The sequence below is a fragment of the Bufo bufo genome, chromosome 10 (assembly GCF_905171765.1).
Source record: "Bufo bufo chromosome 10, aBufBuf1.1, whole genome shotgun sequence".
Lineage (NCBI taxonomy): Eukaryota > Metazoa > Chordata > Amphibia > Anura > Bufonidae > Bufo > Bufo bufo.
This window is the reverse complement of record NC_053398.1, coordinates 135,092,254-135,114,685: the sequence shown is the minus strand read 5'-3', so window position 1 is coordinate 135,114,685 and position 22,432 is coordinate 135,092,254. Positions and strand designations below refer to the sequence as shown.

Genomic DNA, 22,432 nt, shown 5'->3' with positions numbered 1-22,432 from the left:
GGGCAGTATATTGTGCTGCACTGTGGTATCTGGTTCTGCTGGGGCGGTATATTGTGCTGCACTGTGGTATTTGGTTCTGCTGGGGCAGTATATTGTGCTGCACTGTGGTATCTGGTTCTGCTGGGGCAGTATATTGTGCTGCACTGTGGTATCTGGTTCTGCTGGGGCGGTATATTGTGCTGCGCTGTGGTATTTGGTTCTGCTGGGGCAGTATATTGTGCTGCACTGTGGTATCTGGTTCTGCTGGGGCAGTATATTGTGCTGCACTGTGGTATCTGGTTCTGCTGGGGCGGTATATTGTGCTGCACTGTGGTATTTGGTTCTGCGGGGGCAGTATATTGTGCTGCACTGTGGTATTTGGTTCTGCTGGGGCAGTATATTGTGCTGCACTGTGGTATCTGGTTCTGCTGGGGCAGTATATTGTGCTGCACTGTGGTATCTGGTTCTGCTGGGGCAGTATATTGTGCTGCACTGTGGTATCTGGTTCTGCTGGGGCAGTATATTGTGCTGCACTGTGGTATCTGGTTCTGCTGGGGCAGTATATTGTGCTGCACTGTGGTATCTGGTTCTGCTGGGGCAGTATATTGTGCTGCACTGTGGTATCTGGTTCTGCTGGGGCAGTATATTGTGCTGCACTGTGGTATCTGGTTCTGCTGGGGCGGTATATTGTGCTGCACTGTGGTATTTGGTTCTGCGGGGGCAGTATATTGTGCTGCACTGTGGTATTTGGTTCTGCTGGGGCGGTATATTGTGCTGCACTGTGGTATCTGGTTCTGCTGGGGCAGTATATTGTGCTGCACTGTGGTATCTGGTTCTGCTGGGGCGGTATATTGTGCTGCGCTGTGGTATTTGGTTCTGCTGGGGCAGTATATTGTGCTGCACTGTGGTATCTGGTTCTGCTGGGGCAGTATATTGTGCTGCACTGTGGTATTTGGTTCTGCTGGGGCAGTATATTGTGCTGCACTGTGGTATCTGGTTCTGCTGGGGCAGTATATTGTGCTGCACTGTGGTATCTGGTTCTGCTGGGGCAGTATATTGTGCTGCACTGTGGTATTTGGTTCTGCTGGGGCAGTATATTGTGCTGCACTGTGGTATCTGGTTCTGCTGGGGCAGTATATTGTGCTGCACTGTGGTATCTGGTTCTGCTGGTGCAGTATATTGTGCTGCACTGTGGTATCTGGTTCTGCTGGGGCAGTATATTGTGCTGCACTGTGGTATCTGGTTCTGCTGGGGCAGTATATTGTGCTGCACTGTGGTATCTGGTTCTGCCTGGGCAGTATATTGTGCTGCACTGTGGTATTTGGTTCTGCTGGGGCGGTATATTGTGCTGCACTGTGGTATCTGGTTCTGCTGGGGCAGTATATTGTGCTGCACTGTGGTATCTGGCTCTGCTGGGGCAGTATATTGTGCTGCACTGTGGTATCTGGTTCTGCTGGGGCAGTATATTGTGCTGCACTGTGGTATCTGGTTCTGCTGGGGCGGTATATTGTGCTGCACTGTGGTATTTGGTTCTGCTGGGGCAGTATATTGTGCTGCACTGTGGTATCTGGTTCTGCTGGGGCAGTATATTGTGCTGCACTGTGGTATCTGGTTCTGCTGGGGCGGTATATTGTGCTGCGCTGTGGTATTTGGTTCTGCTGGGGCAGTATATTGTGCTGCACTGTGGTATCTGGTTCTGCTGGGGCAGTATATTGTGCTGCACTGTGGTATCTGGTTCTGCTGGGGCGGTATATTGTGCTGCACTGTGGTATTTGGTTCTGCGGGGGCAGTATATTGTGCTGCACTGTGGTATTTGGTTCTGCTGGGGCAGTATATTGTGCTGCACTGTGGTATCTGGTTCTGCTGGGGCAGTATATTGTGCTGCACTGTGGTATCTGGTTCTGCTGGGGCAGTATATTGTGCTGCACTGTGGTATCTGGTTCTGCTGGGGCAGTATATTGTGCTGCACTGTGGTATCTGGTTCTGCTGGGGCAGTATATTGTGCTGCACTGTGGTATCTGGTTCTGCTGGGGCAGTATATTGTGCTGCACTGTGGTATCTGGTTCTGCTGGGGCAGTATATTGTGCTGCACTGTGGTATCTGGTTCTGCTGGGGCGGTATATTGTGCTGCACTGTGGTATTTGGTTCTGCGGGGGCAGTATATTGTGCTGCACTGTGGTATTTGGTTCTGCTGGGGCGGTATATTGTGCTGCGCTGTGGTATTTGGTTCTGCTGGGGCAGTATATTGTGCTGCACTGTGGTATCTGGTTCTGCTGGGGCAGTATATTGTGCTGCACTGTGGTATCTGGTTCTGCTGGGGCGGTATATTGTGCTGCACTGTGGTATTTGGTTCTGCGGGGGCAGTATATTGTGCTGCACTGTGGTATTTGGTTCTGCTGGGGCAGTATATTGTGCTGCACTGTGGTATCTGGTTCTGCTGGGGCAGTATATTGTGCTGCACTGTGGTATCTGGTTCTGCTGGGGCAGTATATTGTGCTGCACTGTGGTATCTGGTTCTGCTGGGGCAGTATATTGTGCTGCACTGTGGTATCTGGTTCTGCTGGGGCAGTATATTGTGCTGCACTGTGGTATCTGGTTCTGCTGGGGCAGTATATTGTGCTGCACTGTGGTATCTGGTTCTGCTGGGGCAGTATATTGTGCTGCACTGTGGTATCTGGTTCTGCTGGGGCAGTATATTGTGCTGCACTGTGGTATCTGGTTCTGCTGGGGCAGTATATTGTGCTGCACTGTGGTATCTGGTTCTGCTGGGGCGGTATATTGTGCTGCACTGTGGTATTTGGTTCTGCGGGGGCAGTATATTGTGCTGCACTGTGGTATCTGGTTCTGCTGGGGCGGTATATTGTGCTGCGCTGTGGTATTTGGTTCTGCTGGGGCAGTATATTGTGCTGCACTGTGGTATCTGGTTCTGCTGGGGCAGTATATTGTGCTGCACTGTGGTATCTGGTTCTGCTGGGGCAGTATATTGTGCTGCACTGTGGTATCTGGTTCTGCTGGGGCAGTATATTGTGCTGCACTGTGGTATCTGGTTCTGCTGGGGCAGTATATTGTGCTGCACTGTGGTATCTGGTTCTGCTGGGGCAGTATATTGTGCTGCACTGTGGTATCTGGTTCTGCTGGGGCAGTATATTGTGCTGCACTGTGGTATCTGGTTCTGCTGGGGCAGTATATTGTGCTGCACTGTGGTATCTGGTTCTGCTGGGGCAGTATATTGTGCTGCACTGTGGTATCTGGTTCTGCTGGGGCGGTATATTGTGCTGCACTGTGGTATTTGGTTCTGCGGGGGGCAGTATATTGTGCTGCACTGTGGTATCTGGTTCTGCTGGGGCGGTATATTGTGCTGCGCTGTGGTATTTGGTTCTGCTGGGGCAGTATATTGTGCTGCACTGTGGTATCTGGTTCTGCTGGGGCAGTATATTGTGCTGCACTGTGGTATCTGGTTCTGCTGGGGCGGTATATTGTGCTGCACTGTGGTATTTGGTTCTGCGGGGGCAGTATATTGTGCTGCACTGTGGTATTTGGTTCTGCTGGGGCAGTATATTGTGCTGCACTGTGGTATCTGGTTCTGCTGGGGCAGTATATTGTGCTGCACTGTGGTATCTGGTTCTGCTGGGGCAGTATATTGTGCTGCACTGTGGTATCTGGTTCTGCTGGGGCAGTATATTGTGCTGCACTGTGGTATCTGGTTCTGCTGGGGCAGTATATTGTGCTGCACTGTGGTATCTGGTTCTGCTGGGGCAGTATATTGTGCTGCACTGTGGTATCTGGTTCTGCTGGGGCAGTATATTGTGCTGCACTGTGGTATCTGGTTCTGCTGGGGCGGTATATTGTGCTGCACTGTGGTATTTGGTTCTGCGGGGGCAGTATATTGTGCTGCACTGTGGTATTTGGTTCTGCTGGGGCGGTATATTGTGCTGCACTGTGGTATCTGGTTCTGCTGGGGCAGTATATTGTGCTGCACTGTGGTATCTGGTTCTGCTGGGGCGGTATATTGTGCTGCGCTGTGGTATTTGGTTCTGCTGGGGCAGTATATTGTGCTGCACTGTGGTATCTGGTTCTGCTGGGGCAGTATATTGTGCTGCACTGTGGTATTTGGTTCTGCTGGGGCAGTATATTGTGCTGCACTGTGGTATCTGGTTCTGCTGGGGCAGTATATTGTGCTGCACTGTGGTATCTGGTTCTGCTGGGGCAGTATATTGTGTTGCACTGTGGTATTTGGTTCTGCTGGGGCAGTATATTGTGCTGCACTGTGGTATCTGGTTCTGCTGGGGCAGTATATTGTGCTGCACTGTGGTATCTGGTTCTGCTGGTGCAGTATATTGTGCTGCACTGTGGTATCTGGTTCTGCTGGGGCAGTATATTGTGCTGCACTGTGGTATCTGGTTCTGCTGGGGCAGTATATTGTGCTGCACTGTGGTATCTGGTTCTGCCTGGGCAGTATATTGTGCTGCACTGTGGTATTTGGTTCTGCTGGGGCGGTATATTGTGCTGCACTGTGGTATCTGGTTCTGCTGGGGCAGTATATTGTGCTGCACTGTGGTATCTGGCTCTGCTGGGGCAGTATATTGTGCTGCACTGTGGTATCTGGTTCTGCTGGGGCAGTATATTGTGCTGCACTGTGGTATCTGGTTCTGCTGGGGCGGTATATTGTGCTGCACTGTGGTATTTGGTTCTGCTGGGGCAGTATATTGTGCTGCACTGTGGTATCTGGTTCTGCTGGGGCAGTATATTGTGCTGCACTGTGGTATCTGGTTCTGCTGGGGCGGTATATTGTGCTGCGCTGTGGTATTTGGTTCTGCTGGGGCAGTATATTGTGCTGCACTGTGGTATCTGGTTCTGCTGGGGCAGTATATTGTGCTGCACTGTGGTATCTGGTTCTGCTGGGGCGGTATATTGTGCTGCACTGTGGTATTTGGTTCTGCTGGGGCAGTATATTGTGCTGCACTGTGGTATTTGGTTCTGCGGGGGCAGTATATTGTGCTGCACTGTGGTATTTGGTTCTGCTGGGGCAGTATATTGTGCTGCACTGTGGTATCTGGTTCTGCTGGGGCAGTATATTGTGCTGCACTGTGGTATCTGGTTCTGCTGGGGCAGTATATTGTGCTGCACTGTGGTATCTGGTTCTGCTGGGGCAGTATATTGTGCTGCACTGTGGTATCTGGTTCTGCTGGGGCAGTATATTGTGCTGCACTGTGGTATCTGGTTCTGCTGGGGCAGTATATTGTGCTGCACTGTGGTATCTGGTTCTGCTGGGGCAGTATATTGTGCTGCACTGTGGTATCTGGTTCTGCTGGGGCGGTATATTGTGCTGCACTGTGGTATTTGGTTCTGCGGGGGCAGTATATTGTGCTGCACTGTGGTATTTGGTTCTGCTGGGGCGGTATATTGTGCTGCACTGTGGTATCTGGTTCTGCTGGGGCAGTATATTGTGCTGCACTGTGGTATCTGGTTCTGCTGGGGCAGTATATTGTGCTGCACTGTGGTATCTGGTTCTGCTGGGGCAGTATATTGTGCTGCACTGTGGTATCTGGTTCTGCTGGGGCAGTATATTGTGCTGCGCTGTGGTATTTGGTTCTGCTGGGGCGGTATTTTGTTCTTCACTATGATATAGCTGGCCCCGCCTACTTCTCTTTTTCCCGCCTTCTGTCTATTTGGATCCGCCTACAGTCCACCCCTAATTATACTATTTTCACTATTTTTAGGACTGGGAGCAGGTCCTATTCCCCCACTCACACCTTCAGTGACGACCCCCCTCCCCCTTCCATTGGCCCCTTAGCAGTATGTAATAGCCCCGGTGCCCACCTCCCTGCAGCACCCAGGATACTCTATGGAGTCATGTACTGGGCCACATTTACTTATCCAAAATAGTATATACTGTGTACATCATGTGCTCACCACCTGCCCCCCAATCAGAGATGTTCGTCATGTCCTTTTGGGTGGGGGGGGGGGAATAAAACTGCAAAATATCATTAATTTAAACATGATACCGGAAACCCCAGCAGTCTTTGCAGCGCTAGAACCTCAATATCTGCGCCCCAATGTCGCTCTGCCTTCAGACCCCAGTCCAACGGTCTGAAAAAACTGCGCCAAAGTATATGACTCCAACTTCTGGGGGACTACAAGTCCCAGCATGGCATCCGTTTGGCTACGTTTCTACTCTCTAGATCCCTCATTACAATCCTCTCTTCTTCCATTTCTTCTTCTTCATTCCCATAACCCTCCCCGTCCTTCCTCCGTCCAATCTGTGGGGCCCTGGCCCAACAGCTTCTGGTGAGGGTCAGACAGCGGAAACCTGGAGGCAGTACGCCCCCTCCCTGTGAGAGAACCACTGCCTGGATTTTCCCACTGCCAAGCTCTTTGGGAAGCTTGGATCCATCGCTGCTAGATCTGCAGTGCATTCCTGTCTAGAAGGAGGCAAAGGAAAAACCCAAGGAGAGGAACCTGCCTTCCAGGTCCCTCATGGTTGGCGCAGACCTGTGCAATGCCTACAAGGGGGTGATGTGAAATCCACATAGGAACAGGTTAATTCTGCTCCCTGTACTGACTGCTAAAGCTCCAGCAAGCCTGTTCCATCTGACTGCATAGGCTGGGGAGTGGGGGAAGCTGGATTCAGCCCTGACTGCTAACTTTGCAGAAAGGAGAGAAGCCAAGGGCTGGAAGACACCTTATTCCTGAAATAGTGCATGCTAGCCGGTGAGCCCTGGGATGATGCTACCCCCGGCTCCTGTCATCAACCCCTGCAGTTCTTGGATTTTCTCTGAATCAGACACCAATGCTATTGTGCATGATCTTCAGACTGCATGGCAGAGCTGAGAGGTGAGCAATCTATTCTGTCTGCTGCCGATCGCACACTTGTAGGGTACCTGTTACCCCCTAACCGTGCCCCCCCCTACTAATCCTACATCTCCATAGGAAGCCTGGTCCTGTAGGAACCAAGAGAATGAAGTCATTGCATTAGAATATGACAAGTAGGACTTCATTTTCTCCTGCTCTGGGGCAAGGACTTCATTACCATCTATGGTGCAGGTATTATGGGGGAGGTGGGGGGGGGGGTAAGTTTTTTTTATAATAACCTATATCTGTAGATCTCTCTGGTATATGTGCGTGTCCTTCACCATTCCTTCATACGCTGTGTCATTTAGAGTAGGGGGCGTCGAGATTTTTGCAATAGGACTTCTGGGTTGAAGAAGAGCTGGATTAGGGTGGGGGGATGTCGTCAATGGTAAATCTGCGCCTAATGGGTTAAATTCAAATCGGGTGTGGGGGGGGGGGGCAATTATTTGAATTTGCATTTTAATCCTTAAAGCGTGATAACCTTTGGATTGGATACAGTCGCTCCCCGCTCGTGAGGCGGACAGGAAGCTGCTGACGGCTTTTTGTTCCCCATTACAAAGCCGTCAGTTGGGGTTACTTAGTCTCGATGAGGGATTTAATGTCCCTATTGTTGCGACAAGTGCACCCCCCCTTCCCTCACATCGCCAATTCATGAGCCCCCTGTAGTCTCTCTTCCTCCTTCCAGTAAACAAAACAGTCTCTATATTGCACCCCCCTTGTAAAGGAAGGGGAAGAAGGCTGTCTGTCTCATAGCCTTCAGCCCTGGTGGTGGATGTAGTAGGGATGAGCACTGTATGGCTCTTCCGGGCTTGGAGGGGTTAAACAGACATGCTCGATCACATCCCTCCCCTTCTGGTTTTAGTGAAGTGGGGACCAAGGCACATGTGAAGTGATGATGAGCATTATTTGGTGGATGCAGCTTTCACCTCCCTCTGCCATTTGATGTTCCTGAAGGACCTTTTTTGTTTTTTTTAGCAGAATTTTCGAGGGGGGCTTCTGTTTTTCTTGTTGCGCCACATCCTGGTTTTCTACACTGGATGAAGGGATGGTGGGGATCCTGAGATTTACTGACCTGATATGCATTTGTTGAGGTCCTCTGTGGAGTGTAAACAAGAAACCTTTGGTTCTCCTTGCAGATCTGTCCTACTGAGATTGGGTCAAGGGAGGAGAGTCGGGTGATTTGGATGATCCAAAGCAGATCTCGGGTATATCTCTCTCTCTCCATACCTATCAAATCAACAAGGAGACAAGGAGTCGATCGCCTGCGTTGACCAGGAGTGGGATGAAGGCTTCTCATTGAGTCGTTAGGGCTTCTGTCACCACCAGTTTTGATCTTGGCATGGGTTTTGGAAGGATCTGGTGTCCACTGGATCACAGCTGATCCAAGAGGAGATCCCAGCAACTCTCCATGTGGATTTTATAATTGAATTTCTAAAGGAAATAACACCGATAACTTTCCACCCCGACCTCCTACGTCTTCTCCACCTTTGCCATGGGATTGGAAATTCCCTAATTCTCTCTTGGAAGCCGATATTGTGTGTTTTATTTCCCGGCTGATCTCCTGCAACTGACATGTATGAGATGGAAAAGCAAGGATTCTTCAGTGCTCTTTGTTACCTGATGCTCAATTCCCCTCTCCTCTTCACTGTCCACGGTGAGTACATACCAGATTTTGCATCGAGGGGTTGCATGTTTTTGCACCCCCCTTTTTTGTTTTTTTGCATCCTGCACCATTTACAGGTGCAGCGCTCTCCCTTTCGGAAAGCAAGAAAATTAGAATTTCAAATGAGACTTTTCCAAGCCCTAGAAACAATATAACATCTGCACGGGAAGCTTGGGATATAATTAAGCTTGAAATATGTATGTGGGGGACGGGGACGTAAATGGGTCATTGTGCAGGTGATCTAATGGGGTGGGCGCTGGGTCTGCACAAACAAGTGGCTTGGATTTTGACCGCTGCTGGTTTATTGGGAAGGGGACAGGTCTGCATTGGGGTGGAGGAAGGGGGTGTCATCCTCAGTTTTTAAGTAGCCAGAGATTGCTTGCCATGGAGAGGTGGATGGGGGTGGGGGGGGGGAGTGCTGACGGATAGTGTATTACTTTACTTTTTAATCCACTGGAGTCTCATTTAACAGACTGCTGTAGACCCCCGAGTAAAGCCAGATCAGATTAGAGGAGAACAGTCTGATCTTGTCTATTAATCTCTGCTGTTAACCACCCCCTGTAAATTCTATCTTCTGCTCTCAGCCACATTCACTGAAGTCCCCAAAGATGTGACTATCAGGGAGGGAGATGATATAGAGATGCCTTGTGCTTTTCGTGCCAGCGGTTCCTCATCATTCTCTTTGGAAATCCAATGGTGGTACCTTAAAGAGGCGACCAGGGAGACGGCACTGGAATTAGCAATCACTGCTCCTGGGAGCAGGAACAAGGTAATGACCAAATGTAATGTACACTGAGAACACATGATTGATGGGACCCCATCACTGGGACCAGTCCTCATTATTGTTGTCGTCCACGGCCAATAGCAACTGGAGGAGACAAATGGGCATAGGGTGGCCACGCACCCACAAAGGGCAATGCCCAGTGGTCCCTCCAAGCTTTGCAGATCTGCCTTATCTCCCAGCCAACCTCTCAACCCTACAAGGAGTTACTTAAATAGAGGTAAATAGATATTGACAGGCAGAGTTATTGAGCTAAATGTATGCAAGGGAAGGCAGCCGCAGGAACACAGCTGCCAAAAAGCCTTGCACAGGATGAGAGGCTCCGACGAGCCCCCACGCTGTAAATGGAGGATTTTCTATTTTAGAGATAGAAGTCAATTGACCCCTTTTTAATACGGGGGCAGCGATGTGCTGTGCAATCATTTAAGTTTATATCATTTGGCTCAGGATGTGAGGAGGATCTGCCGTCCAAGTTCAGAACCCAGGTAGCTGCAGAAGATAGATATACGGGAAGGAGGGGGCCTATTCATAAAATAGTATTGTAATCAACTGGAGACAGATCAGGATGAGGACCTGGGGTGATGGGGGGGGGGGGGGGGGACACATGCGGGGATGTACGGAGCAGGACACCCCACCACCTCCACTGCCAAAGGACATTCATATGCAACTCTGCAAATGATTACAAATAGTTTTCTACCTGCACACACCATGTCTTTGGTCACTCTCTCCCCTGCACACACTATGTCTCTGGTCACTCTCTCCCCTGCACACACCCTGTCTCTGGTCACTCTCTCCCCTGCACCCACCATGTCTCTGATCACTCTCTCCCCTGCACACACCATGTCTCTGGTCACTCTCTCCCCTGCACCCACCATGTCTCTGGTCACTCTCTCCCCTGCACACACCATGTCTCTGGTTACTCTCTCCCCTGCACACACCATGTCTCTGGTCATTCTCTCCCCTGCACACACAATGTCTTTGGTCACTCTTCCCCTGCACACACCATGTCTCTGGTCACTCTCTCCCCTGCACACACCATATCTCTGGTCACTCTCTCCCTGCACACACCATGTCTCTGGTCACTCTCTCCCCTGCACACATAATGTCTCTGGTCACTCTCCCCCTGCACACACCATATCTCTGGTCACTCTCTCCCCTGCACACACCATGTCTCTGGTCACTCTCTCCCCTGCACACACCATGTCTCTAGTCACTCTCTCCCCTGCACACACCATGTCTCTGGTCACTCTCTCCCCTGCACACACCATGTCTCTGGTTACTCTCTCCCCTGCACACACCATGTGTTTGGTCACTCTTCCCCTGCACACACCATGTCTCTGGTCACTCTCTCCCCTGCACACACCATATCTCTGGTCACTCTCTCCCTGCACACACCATATCTCTGGTCACACTCTCCCCTGCACACACCATGTCTCTGGTCACTCTCTCGCTGCACACACTATGTCTCTGGTCACACTCTCCCCTGCACACATCATGTCTCTGGTCACTCTCCCCCTGCACACACCATATCTCTGGTCACACTCTCCCCTGCACACACCATGTCTCTGGTCACTCTCTCCCTGCACACACTATGTCTCTGGTCACACTCTCCCCTGCACACACCATGTCTCTGGTCACTCTCTCCCTGCACACACCATGTCTCTGGTCACTCTCTCCCCTGCACATACCATGTCTCTGGTCACTCTCTCCTGCACACACTATATCTTTGGTCACTCCCTCTCTGCACACACCATGTCTCTGATCACTCTCTCCCTGCACACACCATGTCTCTGGTCACTCTCTCCCTGCACACACCATGTCTCTGGTCACTCCCTCTCTGCACACACCATGTCTCTGATCACTCTCTCCCTGCACACACCATGTCTCTGGTCACTCTCTCTCTCTCCACATACCATGTCTCTCATGACTCTCTCTGCACATACCATGTCTTTGGTCACTTTCTTCCCTGCACACACCATGTCTCTGGTCACTCTCTCCCTGCACACACCATGTCTCTGGTCACTCTCTCTCTGCACACACCATGTCTCTGGTCACTCCCTCTCTCCACATACCATGTCTCTCATGACTCTCTCTGCACACACCATGTCTCTGATCACTCTCTCCCCTGCACACACCATGTCTCTGGTCACTCCCTCTCTGCACATATCATGTCTCTCATGACTCTCTCTGCACATACCATGTCTCTGATAACTTTCTCCCTGCATGCACCATGTCTCTCTGGTCACTCTCTCCCCTGCACACACCATGTATTTAATCATTCTCTCCCCTGTGCACACCATGTCTCTCAGATTTCTGTCTACCCTGCGCACATCATGTCTCTAGATGCTCTCTCCCCTGCAAACAGTGTGTCTTTCTGATCACTCTCTCCCTGCACACATCATGTCTCTGGTCACTCTCCCCCTGCACACACCATGTCTCTGTTCACTCTCCCCCTGCACACACTATGTCTCTGGTCACTCTCTCCCCTGCACACACCATGTCTCTGGTCACTCTCTCCCTGCACACACCATGTCTCTGGTCACTCTCTTCCTGCACACACCATGTCTCTGATCACTCTCTCCCTGCACACACCATGTCTCTGATCACTCTCTCCCTGCACACATCATGTCTCTGATTACTTTCTCCCCTGCACACACCATGTTCCAGGTCACTCTCTCCCTGCACACACCATGTTTCTGATTACTCTCTCCCTGCACACACCATGTCTCTGGTCACTCTCTCCCCTGCACACACCCTGTCTTTGGTCACTTTCTCCCCTGCACACACCATGTCTTTGGTCACTCTCTCCCCTGCACACACCATGTCTCTGGTCATTCTCTCCCTGCACACACCATGTCTCTGGTCACTCTCTCCCCTGCACACACCCTGTCTCTGGTCACTTTCTACCCTGCATACACCATGTCTCTGGTCACTCTCTCCCCTGCACAATGTCTCTGGTCACTCTCTACCTGCACACACCATGTCTCTGGTTACTCTCTCCCCTGCACACACCATGTCTCTGGTCACTCTCTCCCTGCACACACCATGTCTCTGGTCACTCTCTCCCCTGCACACACCCTGTCTCTGGTCACTTTCTACCCTGCATACACCATGTCTCTGGTCACTCTCTCTCCTGCACAATGTCTCTGGTCACTCTCTCCCTGCACAATGTCTCTGGTCACTCTCTCCCTGCACACACCATGTCTCTGGTCACTCTCTTCCCTGCATACACCAGGTCTCTGGTCACTCTCTCCCTGCACACACCATGTCTCAGGTTACTCTCTCCCTGCACACACCATGTCTCAGGTTACTCTCTCCCTGCACACACCATGTCTCTGGTCACTCTCTCCCCTGCTCACACTATGTCTCTGGTCACTCTCTCCCCTGCACAATGTCTCTGATCACTCTCTCCCTGCACACACCATGTCTCTGATCACTCTCTCCCCTGCACACACCATGTCTCTGGTCACTCTCTCCCCTGCACACACCATGTCTATGGTCACTCTCTCCCCTGCACACACCATGTCTCTGGTCACTCTCTCCCCTGCACAATGTCTCTGGTCACTCTCTCCCCTGCACACACCATGTCTCTGGTCACTCTCTCCCCTGCACACACCATGTCTCTGGTCACTCTCTCCCTGCACACACAATGTCTCTGGTCACTCTCTCCCTGCACACACTATGTCTCAGGTTACTCTCTCCCTGCACACACAATGTCTCTGGTCACTCTCTCCCCTGCCCACACCATGTCTCTGGTCACTCTCTCCCCTGCACACACCATGTCTCTGGTCACTCTCTCCCTGCACACACAATGTCTCTGATCACTCTCTCCCTGCACACACTATGTCTCAGGTTACTCTCTCCCTGCACACACCATGTCTCAGATCACTCTCTCCCCTGCACACACAATGTCTCTGGTCACTCTCTCCCCTGCCCACACCATGTCTCTGGTCACTCTCTCCCCTGCACACACAATGTCTCTGGTCACTCTCTCCCTGCACACACTATGTCTCAGGTTACTCTCTCCCTGCACACACCATGTCTCAGGTTACTCTCTCCCTGCACACACCATGTCTCTGGTCACTCTCTCCCCTGCACACACCATGTCTCTGGTCACTCTCTCCCTGCACACACCATGTCTCTGGTCACTCTCTCCCCTGCACACACCATGTCTCTGGTCACTCTCTCCCTGCACACACAATGTCTCTGGTCACTCTCTCCCTGCACACACTATGTCTCAGGTTACTCTCTCCCTGCACACACCATGTCTCAGGTTACTCTCTCCCTGCACACACCATGTCTCAGGTTACTCTCTCCCCTGCACATACCATGTCTCTGGTCACTCTCTTTTCCGGCGCGCACCTTTATAAATTTTGAGGATCGTAAATGCTGCTCCAGATTTACGCTCGAATTCCGTTTGTGCACCAAAAAAACTGTCTAGTCTACGTTTACACAGTTGCGACAGTTTCACTCCAAAAATACACCAACATTTTGGCGCATTTTTGGCACACAGAAGTGCATTTATGCCATGCCCCCTTTTCACACTAAGCCATGCCTCTTGTTGAACGAATGCTTCGTAAAGAGTGTAAAACAGTAAATGTGATGCAAAGAACGACCAAAATAAGCCAAAAACTGCTGCATTTTCACTAGTAAAGCTGCCCCATGTCTCTCTGATCATTCTCTCCTCTGTCTTTCTCTCCCCCTTTTCCCTCTCTGAATCTTTTTCCCTTGCTCTCTCTCATCTTCTACTCTCGTCTCTCCTCTCACTTCTCCCCTTCTACCACCATTTCTTTCTCTTCTCTTTTTGAACTCTCTCTCCTCTTATCTCTCTTTCTCTCTCTTCTCCCCTCTCCACTTCTCTCTCCTCTGCTTTCCTTCCTCCCTCGTCCTCTGTCCCCTCCTTCCTGTGTCTCTCTTTTTTCTCTTCTTCTCTCCCTCTTTCACCTAACCAGCTGTCTCTCTGTGACAGTCATCCAGTATCATCATTTATCCAGATGTAGTATTATTTGTTTTTTCCTTTTATACATTCTATCGCCTATTCTATATTAAAACATTTTGTATTCTCTCAAATAAACAGATTATTCCGTCTACTTTAGACCGTAAGATCCTAGGACAGACCAATATCGTTATCTATCTCATCTCATAATGCTTCTGAACTTAATGGACTTGTGTGTTTTTTCAACGATATTAACTATGTTATCTATCTATCTATCATCTGTCTATCTATCTATCTATCTATCTATCATCTATCTATCTATCTATTATCTATCTATCTATCTATCTATCTATCTATCTATCTCATATCTATCTATCTATCTATCTATCTCATATCTATCTATCTATCTATCTCATATCTATCTATCTATCTATCTCCTATCTATCTATCTATCTATCTATCTATCTATCTATCTCATATCTATCTATCTATCTCCTATCTATCTATCTATCTCATATCTATCTATTATCTATCTCCTATCTCATATCTATATATTATCTATCTATTATCTATCTATTATCTATCTATTATCTATCTATCTATCTATCTCATATCTATCTATCTATCTATCTATTATCTATCTATCTATCTATCTATCTCATATCTATTATCTATCTATCTAACTCATATTTATCTATCTATTTATCTATCAATCAATCAAGCTTTATTGGCAGGTCTAAAATTATACATTAGTATTGCCAAAGCATGTGGGAAATAGGGGGTTGAGGAATGGGGACGCACCCGGGGTCGGTGTATAGGAGTCGATGGCGTATCCCATATCTATCTATCTGTCTATCCATCCATCCGTCCACCTTTTGTTGCTCAGTTGGCTATGTATCAGTAATCGTACTCCATAGAGTAGAATAGTGAATGTGATTTGTACTTTTATGCACAATACTTACATTTTCGCCTCCTCGCCGTTGCGTTCAGCGTTTGTGCGCTGTGTGGGAGGACGGATCGGAGAATGCAGCAGGGATCTGCTATTTATCCCTGCTACTTGTATGTGCAAACACATTGAGGCAGCCGTGCACCCTGGGACGCAGCGCCGCGCTCCTGCGCACAATATGATGATTACTATCCTGAGAAGTCAGCCTCTTTATACACACAGCGCACCGCCGTGCGCCAACGGAAGGAGGGGCTTCTGGGTAATAAGCCTAATTCACACTAAGCCTATCATATTATAGCGTCGTGTTAAAACCTGGGTAAGGATGGCGCAGTGTGGGGCCTGGAAACTGAATACGCGGGCACTGCCCATCTCATTTCCTATCATTATGTTCTATGGAAAGCAGAAAAAGCACCAACTGATAAAAATGGCGCAGCCCCAGCCACTACCAATGTGCACTCACCTGTATTTGTCTTCCCTTTCAGGTCGTTGTAAATAAAGACGGGACAAAAATCAGTGTAAGTCGCCCGATCGCTTATGGATTTTTATCCTATTTGTTGAAATTTATGAAATCAAGTGGAAAACGCCTCAAACTATTATATGAATATCAGACGGCCAAAGCGTGGCGGATCAATGGATAGTGATGCAGGCAAATCAACTGGCGAAACGTCAATGGGATGATGGCTTTTGGTTTGGTGGCTGGTATCTAATTAGGTCTTGTTTGTCCGCAATAGAGATGTAGCAGAGTTGAATTTGTCATATTTGATGTTAGAGCAAGAGATAGATTAGATAGATAGATAGATAGATAGATAGATAGATATGAGATAGATAGATAGATAGATAGATAATAGATAGATAGATAATAGATAGATAGATAGATAGATAGATAGATAGATAGATAGATAGATAATAGATAGATAATATATAGATATGAGATAGGAGATAGATAGATAGATAGATAGGAGATAGATAATAGATAGATAGATAGATAGATAGATAGATAGATAGATAGATAGATAGATAGATAGATAGATATGAGATAGATAGATATGAGATAGATAGATAGATAGATAGATAGATAGATAGATAGATAGATAGATAGATAGGAGATAGATAGATAGATAGATAGATAGATAGATAGATAGATAGATAGATAGATAATAGATAGATAGATAATAGATAGATAGATAGATAGATAGATATGAGATAGATAGATAGATAATAGATAGATATTAGATAGATAGATAGATAGATAGATAGATAGATAGATAGATAGATAGATAGATAGATAGATAGATAGATATGAGATAGATAGATAGATAGATAGATAGATAGATATGAGATAGATAGATAGATAGATAGATAGATAGATAATAGATAGATAGATAGATAGATAGATAGATAGATGATAGATAGATAGATAGATAGATAGATAGATAGATAGATAGATAGATAGGAGATAGATAATAGATAGATATGAGATAGATAGATAGATAGATAGATAGGAGATAGATAATAGATAGATATGAGATAGATAGATAGATAGATAGATAGATAGATAGATAGATAGATAGATAGATAGATAGATAGATAGATAGATAGATAGATATGAGATAGATAGATAGATATGAGATAGATAGATAATAGATAGATAGATAATAGATAGATAGATAGATAGATAGATAGATAGATAGATAGATAGATAATAGATAGATAGATAGCAAAAATTGTATAAAGTATGAACAGCACAGCACGTCCAAAAACAAAAGGGTGCCAGCAGATGTTGAAGCGATCCGATATCCAAAAACGCAGAAAACTAGAATATTCCACGGCACTCCGTAGATAGATAGATAAGCAAATTGGAATTAATCTTTACCTTCCGGGGAATCCCATTTATCCTTGGGACTGAGTTATTATAATGTAATAGATTAACCTGCAGTCCTATGTAAGATGATCACATAGATTGCAATCAGTCTATGTGTGAAATGAAAAGCTCAGCTCTGCTGCACCGGGCTGCCTCGGCTTCCGCATGTGGTGAACTCTCCTGCACCACATCTGACATTGTCAGCTCTGCTTTATCAACACTAGAATAACTGGTAATGACAAAGATGCAATGGATGATTACGTCTTCTGAAGCCGCTATTATTGCCCCAGGGCTTTAAATCCTGGTTACATTCCAGCCATTGTAGAATGGTGGAAATGACCTTTCACCTTCAGGGCCCCAGGGGGCTCATAGTTTTTTGCACAGTGCTTAGGTCACCTAGAGGGTCAATGCTAGAACAAGGCGGGCACGAGAACGTCTCACAGTTTTCAGCTGACATGAATTGGCTCATTGTGGTGGTCGTTTTCACCCTAAAATAGGCAAATTTTTTGTAAAGTGCCATTTTCAGTGACATCATGGAGGGGGGTCATCCTCTATGGGAAGTGCCTCTGTAAGCGTACGGTATTTAACCCTTCGAACTGGCGGATGTCAGATTCAGGCTGCTTACACGGATAACATATTTGGCACACAAAGCTGACGTCATGATACACATGTTACAATGTAACTGACGTCATGATACACATTAAAAAGTTAGTTTTATTTTCTGACAATCTTGATTCCGTTTTTTGTCTAGGGGGATGGGTTGATGCGAATAAGGGTGGAGGATTTGTGACGGCGATTAAAGGACTAGATGAAGCAGCAATTATGGGCAGTCGGAATAGAGGCTTTATCCATCTTGAGCCATCTGCACCCCGCGGGGGAGGCACCAGCCCTGCCAGGCACTATGCCTCCGTCTATTTAGGTTGTGGCCCTGGTCTTGTATCTATAGACCTTGGCCAGGGCACAGTGGCTTGTTGGTGCCTCTAGGGGGCGCACAGAAAGCATTTGAAAGGGTGAGGGGCTCAGGCTGAATTGGAGCCTATATCCACCCCTTTCTTTGGCCCATGGCCAATTTGAATCGGCTTGGAAAGCAACAGACCCCATGAAAGACCATTGCAATGAGATGTGAGATCTGCTTGTTGTCAGTGAATGGGAGCATACCCATGAAATTGGCGCAGGCCTCACATCTCAAAGTTTGTCACCGTTGTATCCAGGTCTCTCTGAGACTCCGGACTGATCCAGTTAAACCTGCATCGATACATTGTAGCAAACTGGGTAGAGAGATTTGTGCTACTGATTGTCTACTCTAGACTGAATGCAATTGTAACAAAACCTCAGCTGGGACAAGCATTGGGTGTGAGCAAGAATGTTTGCATTCACTGGCAGCAAGCAGCTATATATTAAAACTTGAGTTCTAGTGGTAAAATGCAGGCTCAGCTCATAGACGGGGCAGACGGATGAAATATTTAGTAGATTACAAGGTACGCAGGATAATATATGGCAGGACGTGTGATTCCCGTTAGTAACATTCAGAAGCAGGGTTCTTTCAATATTAATTACATTACAAAGCCCCCAGCAAATCTCCCATCCATATAATCACCCCTCCCCCCACCCCCGCCCCCGCAGAACATTAATTATCAATGTGCTCACGATGTATGAACCAGAGAAGCATGAAAAACACACAGAAGGTCAAGTGTGGAATATAATGGACATATAGAAGCCATAAAGATCATCGGCCATCAACTGTACTGAACTAGATAGATAGATAGATAGATAGATAGATAGATAGATAGATAGATATGAGATAGATAGATAGATATGAGAGAGATAGATAATAGATAGATAGATAGATAGATAGATAGATAGATAGATAGATATGAGATAGATAGATAGATAGATAGATAGATAGATAGATAGATAGATAGATATGAGATAGATAGATAGATATGAGAGAGATAGATAATAGATAGATAGATAGATAGATAGATAGATAGATAGATATGAGATAGATAGATAGATAGATAGATAGATAGATAGATAGATATGAGATAGATAGATAGATAGATAGATAGATAGATAGATAGATAGATAGATAGATATGAGATAATAGATAAATAGATAGATAGATAATAGATAGATAATAGATAGATAGATAGATAGATAGATCGATAGATAATAGATAGATATGAGATAATAGATAAATAGATAGATAGATCGATAGATAATAGATAGATATGAGATAGATAGATAGATAGATAGATAGATAGATATGAGATAGATAGATAGATAGATAGATAGATAGATAGATAGATAGATAGATAATAGATAGATATGAGATAATAGATAAATAGATAGATAGATAATAGATAGATAGATAGATAGATAGATAGATATGAGATAGATAGATAGATAATAGATAGATAGATAATAGATAGATAGATAGATAATAGATAGATAGATAGATAGATAATAGATAATAGATAGATAGATAATAGATAGATAGATAGGAGATAGATATGAGATAGATGATAGATAGATAGATAGATAGATAGATAGATAGATAATAGATAGATATAGAGATAGATAGATAGATAGATAATAGATAGATAGATATAGAGATAGATAGATAGATATGAGATACATAGATGGATATAGATGGATATAATAGTATCACATTTATGACAATGTTTGTACGTCCAGGAATCACTTTGTAAATGGAAATATAATATTTCTTTATTTATTTTGAACCTTCTAAAAAAAATATAACAAAAAGAAAATAAATAAATAAATAATACCCTGTGGCTGCCCCTCCTCCTAGCTGTGTGAGGTGAGATGTTTGTGCCCCTACAGCCAGCAGTCAGGAGGGGGCGCTGCCGCCTCCCTGTGCCCGGGGGGCAGATCTGTCAGGGGAACATAATTCACTATCCCAGGTGTGGACGTTGTATAATCAGAGGGAGCGCTGGGTGACAATCCATGGGAGCTGCTCAGAAGTTGCCACCCAGCTTTCCTAGAAGCCAGAATGGGAAATCTTATTCATTTATTGCCCCCAATAACAAAGTGAAAAGGGCGTTATGGGGTCAACTGGCGTCTCCAGATCTTCGTCCCTGTGGATACGGTGGTGATGGCACTCGCGGCTGTGCAGCAGGGTCTAGTGTCAGGCACACATCTGCACCGCCGGCACTTCTCCCTCTTCAATGCCAAAGGGGCAAAAGGGACAATTGCCCCGGTGCCCGCCTCTACTAAGCCGTATAACGTAAAGACGTACACATTTCAAATGACGATTTTCAAGATCTCTGCTTGCTGTCAGTCAATGAGAACATTCTTATTTACGTCCACAAATCTGTACAAACCTGCATAAGGGCTCATTCACACGGCCGCGCAGTTTTTTTGCAGTCTGCAAATTACGTATCCGCAAAAAACGGATGCCGCCCGTGTGCCTTCCACAATTTGCAGAACAGAACAGGAGGCCCATTATAGAAATGCTTATTCATGTCCGAAAAACGGGCAGGAGCAACGGATGCGGACATCACACGGAGTGCTGTCCGCATCTTTTGCGGACCCATTGAAATGAATGGTTCCGTATACAGGACACAAAATACGTTCGTGTGAACGAGCCCTAACACAGCTGAGGGTTTGCTACAATTGTATCCAGCCTAGACAATCCTCTGTGAGCCCAGATCCTGATATAATTTGCATTTCTTCCCCATTTTCAAGATCTCTGCTTTCTGTCACTGAAACGGAAACATCCATCCTGGCCTCGTCCTGCTCACACAGAGCTGGGGAAGTCTGATCAAGAGGCACTTGTGCAGGGAGGACATGTTTTCAGCTTATGTATACACGCTAGATGGTTTCTATTCACCGACAGCAAGCAGAGATCTTGAAAATTGCTTAAAAATTGAAAAAGAATGTACATGCTGCTTTTTCTTTTCTTTATTTATTGTTTTAGCTCTCGTGTCGTCTTGTTTTCTGCATTTACGGAACTATATTGGAATAGCGGGATAAATTAGGGTCTCGCTCTCATTGCAGACTGTCCGGGTCCAAGGCAACGACATCTCGCACCGTCTGAGGCTCTCCAACGTCAGGAAGCAGGACGAAGGAGTGTATGAGTGCCGGGTGTCAGACTATGGAGACGATGAGACTCAGGAACACAAAGCCCAGGCAATGCTTCGGGTCATTTCACGTTATTCTCCACCTGACATGCAGGCAGCCGAGGCTGTATCCCACATCCAGAGCAGTGGGCCCCGTAGGAATAACCCTGGCAATAGAGCAACCCCGGAACCTGGAAACAAGCGCCCCAATCCTCCAGGAGAAAGCCTGGCCTCATCCCCAGCCACTGCAGCATCCTCCTCAGCTTCCCCTGCACCTGGGAAAGCAGCTATCCTGCGGCAGCAACATGGTTCTGGTGAGTGATCTGCTGGTATGCAGCGCCATCTGGTGGACACTGCTGTGTACTGCATGACATCAAAAAATTGTGTGATACTTTTGTGTCAAAAACAGACAGAAAAATGATAATTAAGAGAAACCTTTACTGGTTAATGCAATAAATTACAGTATCGGCTTTGATCACGCAGGGAAGAATATGAGTTGTGTAGACATTTGATTCGGGGTCATTGTATGTTGTGTCATTGTATGTTTCTGTGGTTGTCAGATGACGCGCCTTGTCATGGTTTAGTAGTTATACTTTTGTCTACCACTTAGCTGACCGTGGCTACCCTCGGAGGGATGCTAAATTTTAGGTGCACTTCCACCTACCGAGCTAAATTCTGGTGGACACGCATGCTCAGTCATTCTCCTCTGTTTATTGCTGGAGGTGGGCAAAGCCATAAGGGCCACCTCCACCAGAAAGATCTGCCCTGCTTGTCAGCCTCTGCAGTAGCATGGCCTACTGGGACTATGGGACTATAGGGTCGGTTGCCAGAAGGGGAAGGAGACTGATTCTGTCTAGAGCCCAGCCCTAGCAGCAGCTATTGTTTATTCCAAAAACACTTCACATTACTAGGGGGTTTTCTATTTATAGCTGAGATTTGTTTATTTATTTTGTAATATTTTCTGCTACATTCTAAATACATTTCATCATTTTAAAAAGCCTGCTTGCTATCAGTGAATAGAAGCAGCCAGAGAAGAAAAAACCCCTCCTGATCATGTCCAACTAGCTCCAACGCTAGTTACAAGAGAGGATTCTGATACACTGTAACCAGCCATGCATCTGTGTGGTCAGAACACACAGCAAGCAGAGATCTTTAAAGCGGTTAGAAAAGGAAATACTATGAACGTTAGGAAGTCGTGGAACCACATATTGCTCGACAATTTGGCTTTATCTACATGGAGACACCTAATAGTCTCTATAACTGTCTTGTGGAGTCAACAAATGGTGTTTTGTGCCGTCAAAAGTTCTGATAAACTTCATAGGATCTGAA

At 46.7% G+C, this 22,432-nt stretch overlaps 1 protein-coding gene across 1 annotated transcript in view; it reads left to right on the top strand.

Moving 5' to 3' along the window:
* Positions 1–6,563: 6,563 nt before the first annotated feature.
* Positions 6,564–22,432, top strand: part of VSTM2B (V-set and transmembrane domain containing 2B) — a 70,214-nt gene continuing 54,345 nt past the window's right edge. Inside the window, exons 1-5 of the mRNA XM_040409716.1 lie at positions 6,564–6,813; positions 7,968–8,485; positions 9,079–9,263; positions 15,640–15,672; positions 21,042–21,417. Coding sequence (XP_040265650.1) covers positions 8,404–8,485; positions 9,079–9,263; positions 15,640–15,672; positions 21,042–21,417 — 676 coding nt within the window. The 5' untranslated portion in view covers positions 6,564–6,813; positions 7,968–8,403. The remainder of the gene's footprint in view (positions 6,814–7,967; positions 8,486–9,078; positions 9,264–15,639; positions 15,673–21,041; positions 21,418–22,432) is intronic.